The following is a 17,809-nucleotide window of genomic DNA, read 5'->3' as shown; positions in this document are numbered from 1 at the left end:
TTAAAAATCCGTACCGCTGGAGCAGACACTCGGGTGCTCCGCTCGATCAGGATCAGCCATCAGGCTGCTACGCGTGAAAATTTAGAAATTGCAATATTTTTCGCCTCTTTTGCTCCAACTGATTCATCTCCCATCCAATGCAACTCCAGACCAGAAATGATTTAAAAAAGACTAGAAAGACTCGATAAAGACTTGAAAACCAATTGTAAAACATATATACAAGATGTCAAAAACACTGATTTTGACCCAACAATGGGTATACTAATACCTGAAATATAATTTATACACACCCAATGTTTTATCCATTTTAACATCTGTGACAAAGTGTTTGATGTGTTTCTTTTTTATATTTTCACAATATAAATATCCTAACTCTAATTATTGTTAAATCTTAAATTAAAAAAAAAACAACAAAGAGAAATCCATCTTTAAAGAATCAAGGATTCCTGAAACTTGGTAAGAACCAATGAGCTCTAGAGAACGAAATAGAAGAAGAAACAAGTTGTGGTAGTTTTTCAACCTTCTTTGTATGGAGACTGAATACAAAGATTTTAGTATTGTAACAACTTATCTCACCACCAGTGAAGTAAATGGAGTTACTAGTGATGCCTTCTAGATCCTTAGCAAGCACTATAATACCCAAATCTAAAAGAATCGACTCATCTCCCAAAGAAACAATTTTCTCCCAGTTAATCTTCCCTTTTGATGAATCCATATTGAAGATTCTAAAGTTCCATGTTTCAGACGTACAAGGACTTTTTCCCATAACACTTAAGACATATCCTCTGTAAAGTGACTACCACATTATTCCTACTGCAAAGCTTATGGAATTCCCATGGTTTGGGCGATCTTATCCGGCCTATTATTTCTAGTTTTACTCATCCCCCGACGCTAACTATGAAAACTTGCAGAAAAAATTCACCAGAAAAGTCGAAAAATATGGAGTTCAACATCGGCGAGACAATAGAGCTTCTGATCTTTGAATACCATGTCTTCTTGGATACCTGCCGACTTTTTGTGATTATTTCCACGAGTTATCTCCTTTTTGAAATAAACAAGATCCAAAAAGGTAATATTTGGTTCTCCAATATCCGAGAGTAAACAATATAGGTCAACTGATCTTCTCGCGGTTTAAAAGAGTAAAACCCATATAAAGAGTGTCTTCATGTAAAAGCCAGCTTCTATGAGTCACCAAACAAGAACTCTTTGCAAAGTCGTCACCAAGATTTTGAGTCTTGTAGAGCTTTTCTTCTGTATCTTCAGGATAGAACAAATGAGACAGTAATTATTTTCCTCAAGGAGAAGAACCATCCAAGAGATCTTATTGTTTGTCTTAGATTGTCTCGAACCATATTACCAAGATGAACAAACGATTTATCTTTTTCAAAATTGGTAAAGCTAAGGCGTTAAAAGATCAGTTGCATGAGATGTAAAGAAAGGTTATATTAGACATAAAGTATCCTACATCGGTAATATTAAGGGATCCTAAACAATATATAAGATAGAAGGACCATTTTTCTTATCACCAATTGTTTTTTAGGTTTTAAGTCTATTTAGCTTAACATGGTATTATAGTCCAATCCAAACAGTCTAACCCAATCCATATCGACCTGGCCTAAAATTGGCACATCGATCATTCCCCGAACATTCCAAGATTGACGCTCAAAAAATATCATATCGAGAAAGCGTATTAGACACAAAAAGTTGTTGGAAGGGATCATAATCAACATATAAGATAGATTGGTCATTTTTCTTATTGCCAATTGGTTTTAGATTGAAAACCCATAACAGGTTAGACCACTAATGAGGGTTTCTTCGGGTTACTGAGACGGCCTGAGATTTCGGGAAGTATGAGGAGATTGGGATAATGCTAACGGTTGTGAAGCCTGACCGGTCAACTTTAAACCATTTTTTTCCGAACGTCTTTGAATTGGTGTTTCTATCCCCAACTTTAACACCAATTAACTCTCTGCTTTATCTTTACAATTTTAAGTGTTTTTAAATATTCTCTTTTGAATGAACGTATAACCATAGTGTTCTTTTGTTAGTCTGGCTTCTATAGAGAAATTAACAGAACATATCATCTTCATTAGTGAGAGCTATTAGCTATAAGTCGAAAGTATTCTTGGTAATTTAGTACTGAGATTCTATCGCATTGATGCATACTCAAAAAACTTCAAACTCAATTGATAGTGCTCTTCTTGGTCTCCTTTAGGTGATAATTACATGTTAGCGAAATCAAGATATAAGAAAATGGTTTTGATTATTAACAAACACTGTAAGTAAATATAGAACATGGCCTCTCTCGTACTCTAGTCTCCTACATGACTGATTTACATGTGTTAGAAAATCATATACGGATTTACATATAAATAATAAGAGGAAGAAGCATGGTCTTATGCTTTAAGAAAATAACAGGAGCTCACAACTTTATGCAAAAAGAGGCATAAGCATGAGGCCACAAACTGGTGATCCCAAACTAGTGATCCTACTTTGTCTGATATCTCCACTTTGCGTTTTTCCATTATTCGGGATTGTGGCGACCTTAATGCTTTCTCTCTCTCCTATCATCTCTCTGTTAATGTAGAGAGAGCAGAGAATTAAAGTGCAGAAAGTAAAAAGACACAAGTTTTTCTTTTCGAATTCACTAGAACAAGAAAATCTTACACCAATCTTTTCTATTACAAGAATCTTTTAGAATTACTCCAATCCTAAGGTAAAACGCACTCTAGAGTCTAGACTTCTGTTTATCAGAATCCTCCAAACCCGAGCTAAATTCTCCCTGAGTTCAGACTTCAATCTTCCACTTCTCGGAAGTACTTCACCAACTACGTCAACACCTAACGCAGAGCAGTGACACCAAATGTTTGATCAACAAAGCAACACCAAAACGATATCTCGACTTTTCTTTCTTTTTAGCAGAGACACCTTTCTCCATTGAAGCACGTCTTCTTTGTATAGATAACCAGAACTTACTCTACAAGTTCTTCCAAAAGCAACTTAAGCAACTTTTCTTTTTTTTCTTAAGGAATAACTCTCTTGCCTTTTCATCTCCAAGTAATACCATTTACACTTAATATAAATATTCCAGTAAATATATTACCTCTTCTCCAAACTTAACAAGTCCACAGACATCACAAAACACGAACTCCAACTCAGCCCATCTTCATGACACACACATGTACTACCACATGTAGTATTTCACGAACTGATACAGAATATACATCTTCAATCTCCCTCTTTTTGACTATGCATGTGAACTCATCACCTCTAGACAAAAGGCTACGTCTTCAATCTCCTCCTATGAGTCACATCATGGTTAAAGACTAATATGATATATCCTCCAAAATAAGGAGGAAATCCCATTCCACCATCTCCACAATGATCAAATCTCATAGACCACGAATTCCTGAGCCCAAATCCTCCATGATTAGCTCTTTGAACTGGCTTGAAATACTCACGTCGAATATGCCCTTGAACTCCACAAGAATAACATACATGACCATGACTCCTCATACCATAAACACCATAAGCTTGCACCATCTGATTCTTCTCTCTCAGCAACTTGAAACACCTTGGCCTAATGTGCCCCACCACACCACAATAATGACAAACATGCCGAAACTTTTGTTGAGCTGCACTCTTCAATCCATAAACTTTCTCTGGAGTAGTCGCCGTAGCATTTGCCGTTGCACTATGTGTAGCAGTCGCGTTCTTCACATCAGTTGCAGTCTTTACTGCAGTCTTTCCATTGGATGTCTTCTCTACAGACACTTTAACCTCTGGCTTCATAGTAAACGTAGCTAAAACCTCAGTTTTTCCTGCTGATACAAAAACACCTTCAGCTGTAGAACATTCTCTTTGATATCAAAGGCCACATCGATCACTTTTTCCAATACTTAGAAGATGATCTAACTGGTTCGTCCCACCATTCAGCATCCTCAAACCCTTTTGAGTCTCTACAAGTTGAGCACCAGCCTGTCGTGCTTCTTCTTTTTTCTCTGAAGCATACTTAAGTGCTTCAGCAACTTGAACTTCTAGCTTGACCTTCTCCTTAGTCAACTCAGAATTCGCCTCAACATGTTTGAGCCAATTCTCATACAGCTTTTCATAATTCCCAGCAAGATCAAACTTTCCATCATCATCATCACTTACAGCTAGCATCATCATCACTTCACATGAAGACCCTGACACAGACGCTGACGCATATCCCGCCGCAGATTTTGTCTTAGAACCAAGAACAAAAGTTGTGAATGCCACAATATTCTTTAGCACCTTACCATCATTAGAATCACTCTTGGTGACTATCTTCTTCTTTCGCTTCTGCAGATTTGTACATTCAGCTTGTACATGCCCAAAACCTTTGCATCCAAGGCACTGTAGAACCTTTAGGGAATTACCAAATCTTCCTCTTGTTCCTTTCTCCTTCATGTAATCATTAACCATGAACTCCATAGAAGACCCATTCCAAGAAAGACGCTTCTTGAGCGGTAACTTAGTTCTCTCCATCAATCCTCAAGATCTACTTGAAACTATGTCTTTCTTCCTGAACCAGTTTCTGTCCTCACTCTCCCAGATCACACCAGTAACCTAGGTGACCCGCTCTGATACCAATTGTTGATGTAGTGAGAGCAGAGAATTAAAGTGCAGAAAGTAAAAGATACAAGTTTTTTTTCCGAATTCACTAGAACAAGAAAGTCTTACACCAATATTTTCCATTACAAGAATCCTTTAGGATTAGCCCAATCCTAAGCTAAAACTCACCCTAAAGTCTAGACTTCTGTTTATCAGGATCCTCCAAACCCCGAGCTAAACTCTCCCTAAGTTCAGACTTCAATCTTCCACTTCTCGGAAGTACTTCACCAACTACGTCAACACCTAACGCAGAGCAGTGACACCAAAGGCTTGATCACACAAGCAATACCAAAACAATCTCTCGACTTTTCTTCTTTTTAGCAGAGACACATTTCTCCATTGAGACACGTCTTCCTTGTATATAGATAATCAGAATTTACTCCACAAGTTCTTCCAAAAGCAACTTAAGCAACTTTTTTTTTAATGAATAACTCTTTTGCCTTTTCCTCTCCAAATAATACCATTTACACTTAATATAAATATTCCAGTAAATATATTAACTCTTCTCCAAACTTAACAAACCCACAAAACACGAACTCCAATTCAGCCCATCTTCATGACACACAAATGTATTTCCTCATATAGTACTTTATGAATTGATACAGAATATACATCTTCACTCTTTATGGTATTTCTCTGTTACCGAACTTGTTGAAAGAAAGAGATGAGGAGAAAATAACCCCGAGTCAATTGTATTTGTCGGGAGAACAGGTTTATTGTTGACAGGTCAAGGTGAGATTTAATAAATTACGGGTTATGTGGCTAATCACAGTTTCTTAAACGCTATCTATCCGAGAGAATTGATTTTCTTTACATTTAAGGTATCACATTAAAATTTAGAGGGACAAAGTTATTAGTACCCTTAATAAAATTTTGTATATAAGTTATTGTATAATTAAAAACGAATTTATATTAATAATATTAAATTTAAATGTTCTATGGGAAATTACCATAAATACCACTTTCATGATACCACTTTTCAAATTTACACTAATCAATTTTACCACTAAAATTTTAATAGATAAAGTACCATTGTACCCTTAGCTGATCAAACACAAACATATCTTCTCCTACACGATTTTAAAATTTCTCAGATTGATGACTATATTCGACGACTACGGCAAAGGTCTCTCCGGCGATATTCGACGACTCCGGTGAAATTCGACGACTCTGGCTAAATTCGACGACTCCGAGGAAGATTGTACACGGCAAACACGGAGAAGCTCTAGAGAAAAAGAAAGATCTCCGACAAAGAAGAACGAATAGCTCCGACGAAAAACAAAGAGATCCGGTGAAGGAAGACGAGCTCTGGCGACATACTTCGATCTGTGTCTGGAGATTTTAAATTGGTCAGATCTGAAGCTTCCTCAACTTGTGATCGGACTCGCCGTGGGAATCACAATCATCATCGGCTTCGTCAAGGCGGAGAATTATCGATCCAAGCTTCGCTCTGAACTTGTGAGCTCACACACACACACACACACTCTTTTTTCGAAACGATTCGTTTTTACAGTTTTTTTTAATGTCAGGCGAATAAGGTGGCTGCTTTCGCGAGGATGACGGTGGAGGATTCAAGGAAGCTTCTCCCCGCTGAGTTTTATTCTTCCTGGGTCGTTTTCTCCGAGCGTCAGAAGTTAAAGTCTCCCCTAATTGAGTATAAAGCTTCTTCCTTTTTTTTTTGCGAATTGGTGTTCACTTTTGGCGTTTTTGTTTTACTTCAGTTGACTTGGCTGAACCATCACTTGACTAAGATCTGGCCTTATGTTGATGAGGTATGTTGAATGAGAGAGAGATTTGATATTGTGACATTTTTATGAAGATATTTTTTTCTAAAGAGGTTTTCTTTCCTGTTCATTGGAGTTTTTAGGCAGCCTCTGTGCTTATAAGGGCATCCGTAGAGCCGGATCTCGAGCAATATAGACCTGCCGTTGTTGCCTCCTTGACATTTTCTAAGCTTACTCTCGGTACCGTGGCGCCTCAGTTTACAGGTTTGCTTTGTTTAAATGTAATGTTTTTTTTTTGTGTTTGTGAGGTAACTAAAACTTGTGCAAATTGAATCAATTTGAGTTGGCGTTGAAATCTCTTTGCTTTTGAACTTTTTGGTTTGGTGTGAGTCTATCGTGAGTTTGGATTCTTAGTCGAGATTGTTTATGTTTTCAACGCTTCTCCACTTTGTAACCTACTTTTACTTGATAGTAAGTTAGTAACTGTATCATGTCCAAGGGAAAATTTATATTCAAGTGAATAAAAAGAATGAGAAATGGTTTATATTAAACTGGAAAACTAATATTCAATGGCCACGGTATGCTTTACATTTCTGTGGATAGTGTTTTCAAAGTTTGCAAAAATAAGAGCCATAATCTTAAACTAATACTTTGCCGTTGCTTTACAGTTTATGAGATTGCTTGTGCTCCTTGGTGTTTCTGTAGGTGTTTCCATTATAGAAGGTGATGAAAATGGGATGACCATGGAGCTTGATATGAATTGGGATGGGAATCCAAATATAGTACTTGGCATCAAGACCTTAGTTGGTGTATCTCTTCCAGTTCAGTTTATAAACCCCTATGAATTGATTTGTGAAGTCTTATAAATAAAGGGGGGTTATGATCAGTAATGTTTTAATATGCTTTTTAATCCATATAAATGATTTTATTAACCCTTATAAACGATTAAGTTAACCCTTAAATGATTTATAAATAGTTTTATGTCTCTATGAACTATTATAAATGGTATGTCTGTTATACCAATTATGAACTTTTATAATAAAAACTCTAAACCAATTTTTAAAAGCTAATTTTATAGTCTGTAAAAAAGTATTATTTGTTCTTAACCAATTTGTAAATACTTATAAATAATTATAAACTTTTATTAATGGGTACACTTTTTATAAGAGTTTATAACTGAAACACAAAAGATTTAAATTCTTACAAAGGAAACACCAGTTTATATATACTTATAAATTTTTATAAATTGATTTATATGGCCTTATAAACTGATTTGTGGCTTATAAAGTGATTTTTGAGGCTTTAAGTTAATTTATTATTGTTATTGACTAATTTTAGTTTTATAAGTGTTATAAACTGATTTAGCAGAATAGATATTTTTCAAACAGCTCAAGAAGACTCTCTAAACAATTTTCATACCTTTTATATTTTTTTATAAAGCCTTTATAATATTTTTATAAATCTTTATAAACCTTTATAAATGGTTTATAAACTATAAATAAATATATTTATTTACTTTATAAACCTTTATAAATTATATTTTTATAATTTTATTTGTTATTAGAATCATTTATAAAGGTTTACGCATTACTTATAAGGGTTTATGAATTGTTTATAAGATATTACAAATCATTTGTAATGGTTTATAAATCATTTATAATGATTTATAGATCATTTATAAGATGTTTATAGATCATTTTAAAGGTTTATAAATAGTTTATATAGTCTTATAAATAGTTTATATAATATTATAAATAACTTATAAAACCTTATAAAATTATTTAAATTCAAAAGAAACCATAAAAGTATTGATAAAGGCTTATAAATAGTAATGCATCTCCATGTAAATGGCCTTCATTTAACGACTACGACCGATTTGGATGTCTAACCTATTTATTATACTGCTGCATCCATCGATAAGCTATAGAAGCATCCATAACCAGAAAATCTGCTACTAGCATAGGCATTTGAGCAATGAAACCACCTTTGAGAGCATCACGGTTTTTGTGTTGTCCGGGTCTAGCCACAGAATGTAAGCTGATTCTCCGTTGCATTCAATCTCTCCGGACAAGCCCTTCAAAAGCGCGGTCTCGTATCCCAACGGTGAGAGAATGGTGTGGCGGAAACAAACCGGTTTGGTGAAGTTCTTTGCGTATCTGATCCCTGAAAACAAAGCTGACCATGTTTCTTCTAGCTGCGTCTGCAATAAAATAAACGTTTCACAACATGGACATGAAAACTCCTACTAGATTCATCTAAAGAAACTAACTACCAAGGAGTGTACCGTGCAGTGTCCATCAATGAAAACAACGAGTGGACGATTAGGCTAACCAGTGACTCTAGAGGAAGTGTGGACGATTAGGCGAACCAGTGATTCTAGAGGAAACATAAGCGCTGTACCAATACGTAACGTTATGGAACATATTTTCTTACAAAACGTTTCCTAAAATCTCAGATATATTCAACCAACAACAATCAAGACTTACGGCGAGGTCCAGTCCTTTTATTGTTGGCAGGTGGGGGAGGTAAGGTGAACGTGTGACAAGGATGTCCTTGAGGAAGCGTATAGCCAAGAAAATGTATAGGAGGAGGAGGAGACAGTGTGACACTTGTGACTAGAGAAGATATATTCCGAATGTTGATCTTTTGCTCTTCGTTTGTTGGTAACAAGATAGAATGATTTACAACAAGAAGTGCCATTGATGTGAAGACTCGGAGGAACTTGAACTTCCTGACCATCTTCACCTGATTCTACAATAATAACCTTTAAATCAAAATCCACCTCTTAAGTAGATTCCTCAAGTAAACACTAGTTCTTAAAGTATCGTTGTCAACAATTCTAAGGGCAAAACAAAACACACTGGGTACACACACAAAGCATACACCTTTTATCTAAGACCAATCACACAAGCTAAGAAAAGGAGTAACCTTTGCCGGCATAGAGGATGCGGAGGAAGACGACGACGGAGATATAGAAGATGAGCAACATCACCACTGAGAAGCTTCATGTAGCCACCACCACAAGTCAAGCTTTTGCTCGTGCTTGACTGAGAACTGGAAGACTAGGGTTTTATCACCGGATTCGTCGATTTCGTCACCGGAGTCGTCAATTTTGTCGCCGGAGTCGTCGATGTTGGTAGTGTGTGAGAGAGATGCCGGAACTCGTCGAAGGGGAAGAGAAGATGAATCACGCGAAAGAGAAACCAACCATGGGTACTATTGTAATTTGCTCATTAATGAAAAGTGTATTTATGAAAATGTCCTCATATTAGTGGTATAAATGAATTGTGGTATGAGAGAAAGTGTAAACATGAAATTTCCCCATGTTCTATTAAATAATTGATTATAAATTAATATAATAAAATGTTAATTTTAAAAAAAAATAAGATAATTCTTATATATATTATGTTATTATCTGGAAATAATATTTTCTATTATAAAAGTTAAAAATTAATATGTAAAACAATTGTTTTTTCTTTTTATCTTTTTAACCTATAACTAATTTACTCAATTATTTTATGGGTTAAGTGTGGGTATGTATAGTTCAGAGGAAAATATCAAGCTCTTAGCTTTTTATTTTTTTAATCTATAACTAATATACTCAATTGTATTTTTATAACTGATTTATACATTTAATTTCTTTCCAAGCTAACAATTTTTTTATGGATTTTTAATTAATAAAAATTCTATCCAAGGTATTATATAAAATTATATAAAATGATTACAGATGTCAATAAAGATAATTTCAAAGACGTTTATATATTTTACATAATTTTATATAATATTATAATTTATGCTCTTTTAAAACTTATTTATTTTATGCTTTTTCAGTCACATATTAATCAAATCACTTTTTGATTGGTTAATATGGAAAAGAGTAAAAATTATTGGACAATCAATCAGGAAGTTCGATCATTTAGTATATCCCAATTATATTTTTTTAAATTAAAATAAATAGAAAATTGAAGTTTTATGAGGTGAAAAATATATGGTGTCTATTAAATTCTATATTTTTTTCTTTTAACAGCTTCATAGGCATTTTATACGGACTCAACTTTTCTATCTTTAGAAATAAAATTTATTTATATACAATAATATGACTAGAAGTACATAAAAAAATTCAAGAAATAAAGAATAAGTTAAAAATAAAAGAAAACATGTCTAAGGGTGAAAATACTGTTTGTTTCATTATCCTCTTAGTGATATTTTTGGTAATTTCAACAGGTAATTTTAACATAGTTTTTAAGTTTCCCCAAAGCATGTGTTTGATTTTTAAGCATGATGTGTATTACATCTGGGCATTCAGATTGCGGATCGAATTCAAATCGGTTTCTATCGAATGCAGATCTTTATAGGTTTATAGAAATTTGGAATCAAATTGGAATTCATAATGTTTTGATTTGGGTTCAGTTTCCACGTTGTGTATTATAAACTTACAAGTTCTAACATTTTCCATTTAAAAGGTTTTTTTTAAGGTTTTTATTAGTCATCAATGTTTAACATGAAACAAAAAAAAATTAGAGATGCGTTTGGTTTATTGTTACAGTACAAAATTGATCTATATATGTTTTGTCATAATCACTATTCCAACAGAGAAAATAGCTGCGCAGGACCGTCGTTGTCAAGGACTTCCACTCCTTGTTGCACCGCCAAAGATTTGTGATAAACAGATTGATTGTGACCGTCATTGCAAGACTCTTAAATTTGTAAGAGGAACATGTAAAATTCCCAAGAGGGCGAGTACAAAAGTTTGCATTTGCTATCGGGACAGCCTGAATGATTGCAAGGAACAACCACGCTGAAGAGAGCTACGGATCTGACCCTCAAGCATATAATTTATTTTTGGCCCCTTGACTATAAGTTTTAAGAAAAATTCTAAAATATGTACATATAGAACCTCCATAAATTAGTACTTAATAAATTAATAATTTATATGAATTAATAAATTTCGTCGGTCCTAACTTGGACCGATGTAAAATATAACAAAATTAATAAAATAATAAGATAATAATATTTTTGAAACTCCCATGAAAATATATAGTCCATTAAAATCATAAATTAATAATCTATCAATACATATTTTTAATCTAAATACAAACTAAACATTATATTGTTGGTTTTATATTTACAATGAAAATAAATATATTTTCTTAATATTCAACATACTTTGATAATATTTTAGATAAAATTATATCGAAAATCACATAACAATTCTATGAAATATAAAAATATACACAAAATAAGATAATAAACCAATATTAAAGTCAATTTTCTAAAATTGAAATAATGTATATATGGTAAAATCAAATATTTTTTATTTTATAAACAAAAATAAAAAAATAGAAAAATATAAAAAAGAATTTTTGTAAATTAATATCTCTATAAATTAATAAAATTTTAAAGTCTCAACATTATTAATTTATAAAGGTTCTACTGTAAATTTGAACCTACGGCCGGCCTGAATTTTACTTACTATTTTTTCTGTATATAAATATAAATGTTTAAATAATTTCACTCTTACTAAGATGTAATAAAAGTTTATTTTATTAATTATTCATTTAACTTGATTTTTATTCTTTTGTTTCCATATAAATATATTAAAATAACTTTTCTTTTTCCACACATATTTTTTTTTTGTCACTGCTTTTTCCACACATATTAAAACATAAATTAATCATTTTGCTCAAATTGATTATTTTTTTAAATAAATTAATTGAATATTTTTTTAGTGTAAGAGGGATTTTAGTTGTATATTGTTTAATTTATGTGACTTAATTTACATTATTATAATTGTTTTGTGTAATTTATCTTGATAATAATTTGGTTTATATTACAATCATTATAATTTTTTTTGTTTATAATTAGTGTTAAGCATTTATTTTCAGATAATATATATTTTGAAAATTTTGACAATTATTTTTATTATTATATTTATTATAAAATGTAGTTATTTCAGTGTATAATGTTTATAAATGTATTTTATATTTCTATGTAGATACTATACTACTGAATTATTATGTTACTTAAATAAATTATATAATGTGATTAGATTTTAGAACAGGGGTACAAAATAACTGATGTTGATGATATCTAAAAATATGAATACATTTATTTTTGCTTTCGCATATATCATATTAGTTAGACTTCATATAACTAATTTTATACTAAATCAGCGGGGTTATCCTAGTGGTAATTGAGAGAGCTTCGGCGTCTATATGGTCCCGAGTTCGATTCTCACTGGCCATACGGATATAGACCCATTGTTTTCGTCTTATTTGAATGTCCAGAAAAAGGTCTATGAACTGTACATTCTCCTGGGGATTAGGCTTGTGTCATCATTGACCCGGATTTAACTTTTTTTAGGGAAAAAAAAATATTCTTATACTATACGTACCAGGATTTGTCAACCCCGCATTCTTGGGTGTTGTATGTCACAGTAATATTGATTTCCAATATTCTCGATAGAAATGCTCTCATGATGACATGTATAGATACTGCGGAAAATCAAAAACTAACTGGGAAAGATAAGTTGCTCAAAAAAAAAAAAAAAACTGGGAAAGATATGTAGTAGATTAACTCTAGTGAACATAGTAAGGTACTATGTTTAGCTTTTTTGTCATTTGGACTGATTTTTTTCCTTTTCAAAATAAAATTTAGGCATATTATGACAGGGGAAAAAGCGATGATGGAGCATGATTCTCCACTTTTTCCTCATTTGATATGTGCTTCATCTCACTGTTACTTTTACTTAACACCCACATTAAGCCATCAAGCAAAATACTCCATCAGTTCCAAAATATTTGAAGTTTTACAATAGTGCATAACTATTAAGAAATTTGCATTTTTATCTAAAAAGTATGATTAAAATATAAATTTTAAACCATTTAACCAATTATAAAATAGATTATAAAATATCATTGGTTACACTATTTTTGATAAAACTAAAAGTTACATTGAAATATGAAAACATCATACATTTTAAAACATCAAAAATTTCTTTAAAATCATCTAATTAAACATGAAGGGAGTACATAACATAACTTATATATTCTCTTATTTCTTATATTAGTCTAATATATTTTGACCCACGCTAGTTTGTTTTCGAAATTAAATATTTTTAATGAATTTCTATATAAGATAGGTGTATAGGTTTGACGTGAACCGAATCGTTCTAAATTGAAAAAAAAACGAAATCAAAAGTGAACTAAATTTCATAAATAACCAAACATATCATATATCTTTGAAACCGTAAAGTTGAAACCGAACTGAGAACCAAATGGTTACCTGAATTTTTAAAATAAAAATTATATGCTTAAAATTATTAATTATATTTAATTATTAAATAACCAGATATCATAAAATTAATATTTTATTAAACCGAATTATCCGAAACACCGAACTACCCGAATATTTTTTATTCAAAAATCAAAATTATATGAATTATCAGATACTTTATCCGATATTTTATCTATAAACTTGTAGTTACCAAAAAAATCAGAATTGAATGGAACTGAATTGGACCCTTTCTTTGCATATTAACCGTTTCCCAATTTTTACTGTACCAAACCAAAAAAAAAATAACCCAACTTAAACTAAATCAAACTCTGTAGATACCTGAACGGTTCCTAAATTTCTAGAACCAAAATATCAAAAATCAAAAATGCCTGAACCAAAAACGAATACTGATGACTAATAGTGCATATACATTTAAATGGTGCGAAATATCATTCAATTTTTACAAATTATTTAACTCTTTTTAGTGTGGGTACATATCTTGTTTATAGACGATTTAAGATATAAGAAATGTTCTTATATCCGATATGGATCCACAGTTGAACCGGTAAATTTGGTTGCCAATACAATATGTGCTGGTTTATATTCTTCCTATAGCATTCTATCAGAGGTACTACCAACTGATATGTTTTCACAAAATTCAGATTTAGTGAAGACCTATTAATTAAGAATCTGATAAAATCTAAAATCCCGCAATTAAACCCGTAAACAAACTCTTGGCAAAAATTCAGAAAATCTTATAATATTCTTTCAAAAGTTGATTAAAATTTTCATATAATTTATAATAGTACATGAAATTAAATAAATATTTTATTTTTCATATAAATTAAATAAATATTCTATTTTTCATATAAATTAAATAATTTTATTTATATTAAGCATTTTTAGTTATAGGGTTTGTAGTGATCAATAATGTTACAATTTTAATGTACATAATTTTTTTTCTATTTAAAAGCATACAATGGATTTATATTTATTAATTTAATTAAATATATTATGGCTAAAATGGACATACGAATAATATTAATTTTATTAATAAATCTTAATATTTTTACAAAATAATTCATTAATATTAAATAATTAATAACTCTATATGCAATTATTCAAGAATTATAAAAAATAATCGCTATATTGAATAATCAATAAAAAGTCATTTATTTCTTGATAGAATGCAATATTATGTTTTGACAATATTCTAATGCAATAATATGTTTTTAGTCATAGAAGCTCATTATATTATTAATGTAATAAAAACATATTTTTAAATTAATAAATTGCATGAAAAATATTTTAAATAGGATAATGTGTGATAAACTCATTTAAATACCTTGCAATGCGGGCACATCTCTATAATATTAATTGAGAAGTCAGTTTACTATGTGTCGCGCTCACGTTAACTCTCGCGATGGTTGATTACGATCACACCCTTAATGAATCAAAAATATTATATATAATTACTATATTAAAATTGATTTCCCTTTTTAAATAATTTCTGTTAATTAGAAATTTCGTCTTTAGTTAACATATATAGTTAAAAACATCTTTAAATTAAAAAAAAAGAATTTAAAATAAGAGAATATATTTATATATAATGTGATTTCATAAAAAAGGAAAGTTAACAAAAATAATTTTGATATTTAGAAAAGTAGATATTTCCTTTAAAACATAACCTTAACCAATATAAAAATATTTCCAAAGTAATAAAAATATTTTCCTTATGTCTATATATTTTCTCAAATAATTACATAAAAATTGATAAGATAAACCAATATACCTATAGTTAAATAATAATATTTTAATTAGTATTATTGAAATGGTTTATTCATTATTATAATATTTATTGACTATTAATATTTTATAATTAAAAAACTAAAAATGTCTATAAATTTTTTTTTTACTTATATAAAATAATTTCTCAAAAAAAAATTAAAAGAACTGATATTTATTTTTAAAACGTTAGTTGATATTTTTATGATAAATAATTTCATCACAAGCATATTTTGAACAAGAAATTACAAAAAATATTTTTAAATAATATAATCCTAAAAATTTTAATAAACTAAAATATTATATTTTGCCACAATTAAAAATTTATGTTTTACTTAATATATAGTTTACTTTTTTCCCTTTTCCCTTATATTTGTACAATCCAATATACCTATGATAAAAGTACATAAGAAAATCTGAATTATTATATTCAAGAATATATTTAAGATTATTTAAAATAATTTTCAGTTTACTTTTATAAATCTAAGTTATAATATTACTTAGAACTTACAAAATATTTTAATTATTATAACTATCAATATGCGTTTTGAGATTAAAAAATGTATCCGTTATTTTATTTTATGCAGCTTTCTACTGATTATTTCTTTATTTTTAAAATATTCTAAGAATAAAAAATAAAAAATTGTTATAAATATTACAAAAAAATATATTTACATATTTAAGATGAAAAACTGAATTGATGCGATAAACAATCTAACTGGATTAATAAAAATAAAAATAATTATACTTTAATATAAAAGAATATATGTCACCCTATCCACAAAATGAGTAATTAGGCTAATCAATTTATTATATATAAAATCAAACGTAAAATAAAGAATATATTATTTTATAGTAATGTTAATTTATTTTACACATATAAATTAAAGGATGCTTCAAACCGTACCAATAAATAAAAATAAATTACTAACTAATTGTTACAGTTTATTTATTTTGTAAAACATATATATATGATATTTCAAAATAGTATTGTTATTTTTATTTATGTATTCTGAATAGACCAACACTTAAGTTCTTTATTTGATTTTCAAAAATATATATAATATTATTACTAAAATATATATACATATCTAAGGGAAAAATCAATCCAAATTAAAATTACAAATTATTCATAATTTTAATATATTTAGAAAAAAAATACCATGGTTGAATTTGAAGAATTTGATGATATCTAATATACTAAAGTGATAATCAAACTAATCATATATTACATATCCAAAATCACACATCTAAGTAAAACAAAAAAATATAGAATAATCGAAATTAAAATTAAACTATTAATAAATTATTACAATATATTTACTTTATAAATATTTATATTCGTGTATGAGCACGGAAAAATCACCTAAATTGTTGATGAGTATGTTTAAAATCTTATTGGCGATTGGTTTCATCCTCTTGAAATGGTCTGTCACTTGTTCCCTATACAAAATTAAGAAACCATCTTATAGTAGTTGACTCATTTGATCAAAAATATAATCATTATAAAATATTCAAGAATATACCTAAATGATAACTAAATCGACTAGATATAACATATCTAAAATCATATGTCTAATTAAAGTAATGCAATATTATTAATATAAATTATGCATAAAAATTATAAATTAAATTTAAAATTAAAATATATAGCAATCAACTATTATATTATATTTATATTATAAATATTTATTTCCGTGCATGAGCACGGAAAAATCACCTAATTATTAAGATTTTTATTTTTCTTTTTTCCTTTTTCATAATAGTATTTTAAATTAAATTATTTAGTTTCCTATTTATTATAGATAATCTTCATTAAATTGTTATTTAGTTTTTCCTATTTACATAATAGTATTCTAAATTAGATTATTAGATTTAGTTTCCTTTTTAATATTGTTCTCTAAATTATTTAAAAAGGAAATATACATAAAATAAAATATTGAACACCTATATATGAACGTGATTCAAAACATTTGTAAACAGTTATTTAATATATTTATTTTAAAAGAAAATAATATTTTTAAAAACTTTCTTAAACAGTTATACTATCTGAAAATTAGTTTCTGACGTTTCATGATCACTTTAGTTCTCAAAATAATTAGTACACTGATATTTTAAATGGCCTAAAATATTATGCATAATGCAATTGTTAATATTTCACTTTTTAGTTTACCTTTTTATAATTGTATTTATTTAGTTTCGGCTTTATTAATGATAAAAATAAAACATTTTAGTTTCAAAACTAAAGTTTACCACATTTAAATATTTTGTTTAAATTTTAATTTATATATATTTATATATAAAAGAAAAATAGTTAAATAATACAAGTTGACTATGGAACATATACTGATCATCTGATCCTTTTTTGTGAAACTATCATCTGATCCTAT

At 29.5% G+C, this 17,809-nt stretch overlaps 3 protein-coding genes and 1 pseudogene across 5 annotated transcripts; 1 reads left to right on the top strand and 3 right to left on the bottom strand.

Annotated features, from left to right (window-relative positions):
• Positions 1 to 436: 436 nt before the first annotated feature.
• LOC108824674 (F-box protein At1g69090-like) lies at positions 437 to 1,424 on the bottom strand (annotated as a pseudogene).
• Positions 1,425 to 3,282: 1,858 nt separating this feature from the next.
• LOC108824673 (uncharacterized) lies at positions 3,283 to 4,509 on the bottom strand. Its single transcript, XM_018598080.1, has 2 exons — positions 3,900 to 4,509; positions 3,283 to 3,821 (listed from the first exon to the last, which is right to left on the bottom strand). Exons 1-2 carry the CDS (start codon positions 4,507 to 4,509, stop codon positions 3,283 to 3,285), a joined length of 1,149 nt encoding a protein of 382 aa, XP_018453582.1.
• Positions 4,510 to 5,673: 1,164 nt separating this feature from the next.
• LOC130499564 (synaptotagmin-5-like) lies at positions 5,674 to 7,241 on the top strand. Of its 2 annotated transcripts, XR_008938436.1 has the most exons (5): positions 5,676 to 6,093; positions 6,165 to 6,268; positions 6,357 to 6,407; positions 6,503 to 6,623; positions 7,065 to 7,228. XR_008938436.1 is itself a non-coding variant. In XM_056993742.1 (4 exons), exons 2-4 carry the CDS (start codon positions 6,192 to 6,194, stop codon positions 7,223 to 7,225), a joined length of 498 nt encoding a protein of 165 aa, XP_056849722.1. In that variant the 5' UTR covers positions 5,674 to 6,093; positions 6,165 to 6,191; the 3' UTR covers positions 7,226 to 7,241. The 2 variants fall into 2 exon arrangements, 1 of the variants encoding a protein (XP_056849722.1); XM_056993742.1 differs by having other exon boundaries at positions 5,674 to 6,093; positions 6,165 to 6,407; positions 7,065 to 7,241.
• A 954-nt stretch (positions 7,242 to 8,195) lies between these two features.
• On the bottom strand, positions 8,196 to 9,485 carry LOC130499826 (probable hexosyltransferase MUCI70). Of its 2 annotated transcripts, XR_008938683.1 has the most exons (4): positions 9,288 to 9,485; positions 8,846 to 9,110; positions 8,644 to 8,753; positions 8,196 to 8,559 (listed from the first exon to the last, which is right to left on the bottom strand). XR_008938683.1 is itself a non-coding variant. In XM_056994256.1 (3 exons), exons 1-3 carry the CDS (start codon positions 9,297 to 9,299, stop codon positions 8,686 to 8,688), a joined length of 345 nt encoding a protein of 114 aa, XP_056850236.1. In that variant the 5' UTR covers positions 9,300 to 9,485; the 3' UTR covers positions 8,196 to 8,685. The 2 variants fall into 2 exon arrangements, 1 of the variants encoding a protein (XP_056850236.1); XM_056994256.1 differs by having other exon boundaries at positions 8,196 to 8,753.
• Positions 9,486 to 17,809: the final 8,324 nt, after the last annotated feature.

This window comes from Raphanus sativus, chromosome 9 (assembly GCF_000801105.2).
Source record: "Raphanus sativus cultivar WK10039 chromosome 9, ASM80110v3, whole genome shotgun sequence".
Taxonomy (NCBI): domain Eukaryota; kingdom Viridiplantae; phylum Streptophyta; class Magnoliopsida; order Brassicales; family Brassicaceae; genus Raphanus; species Raphanus sativus.
This window is presented reverse-complemented; position numbering and strand designations above follow the sequence as displayed.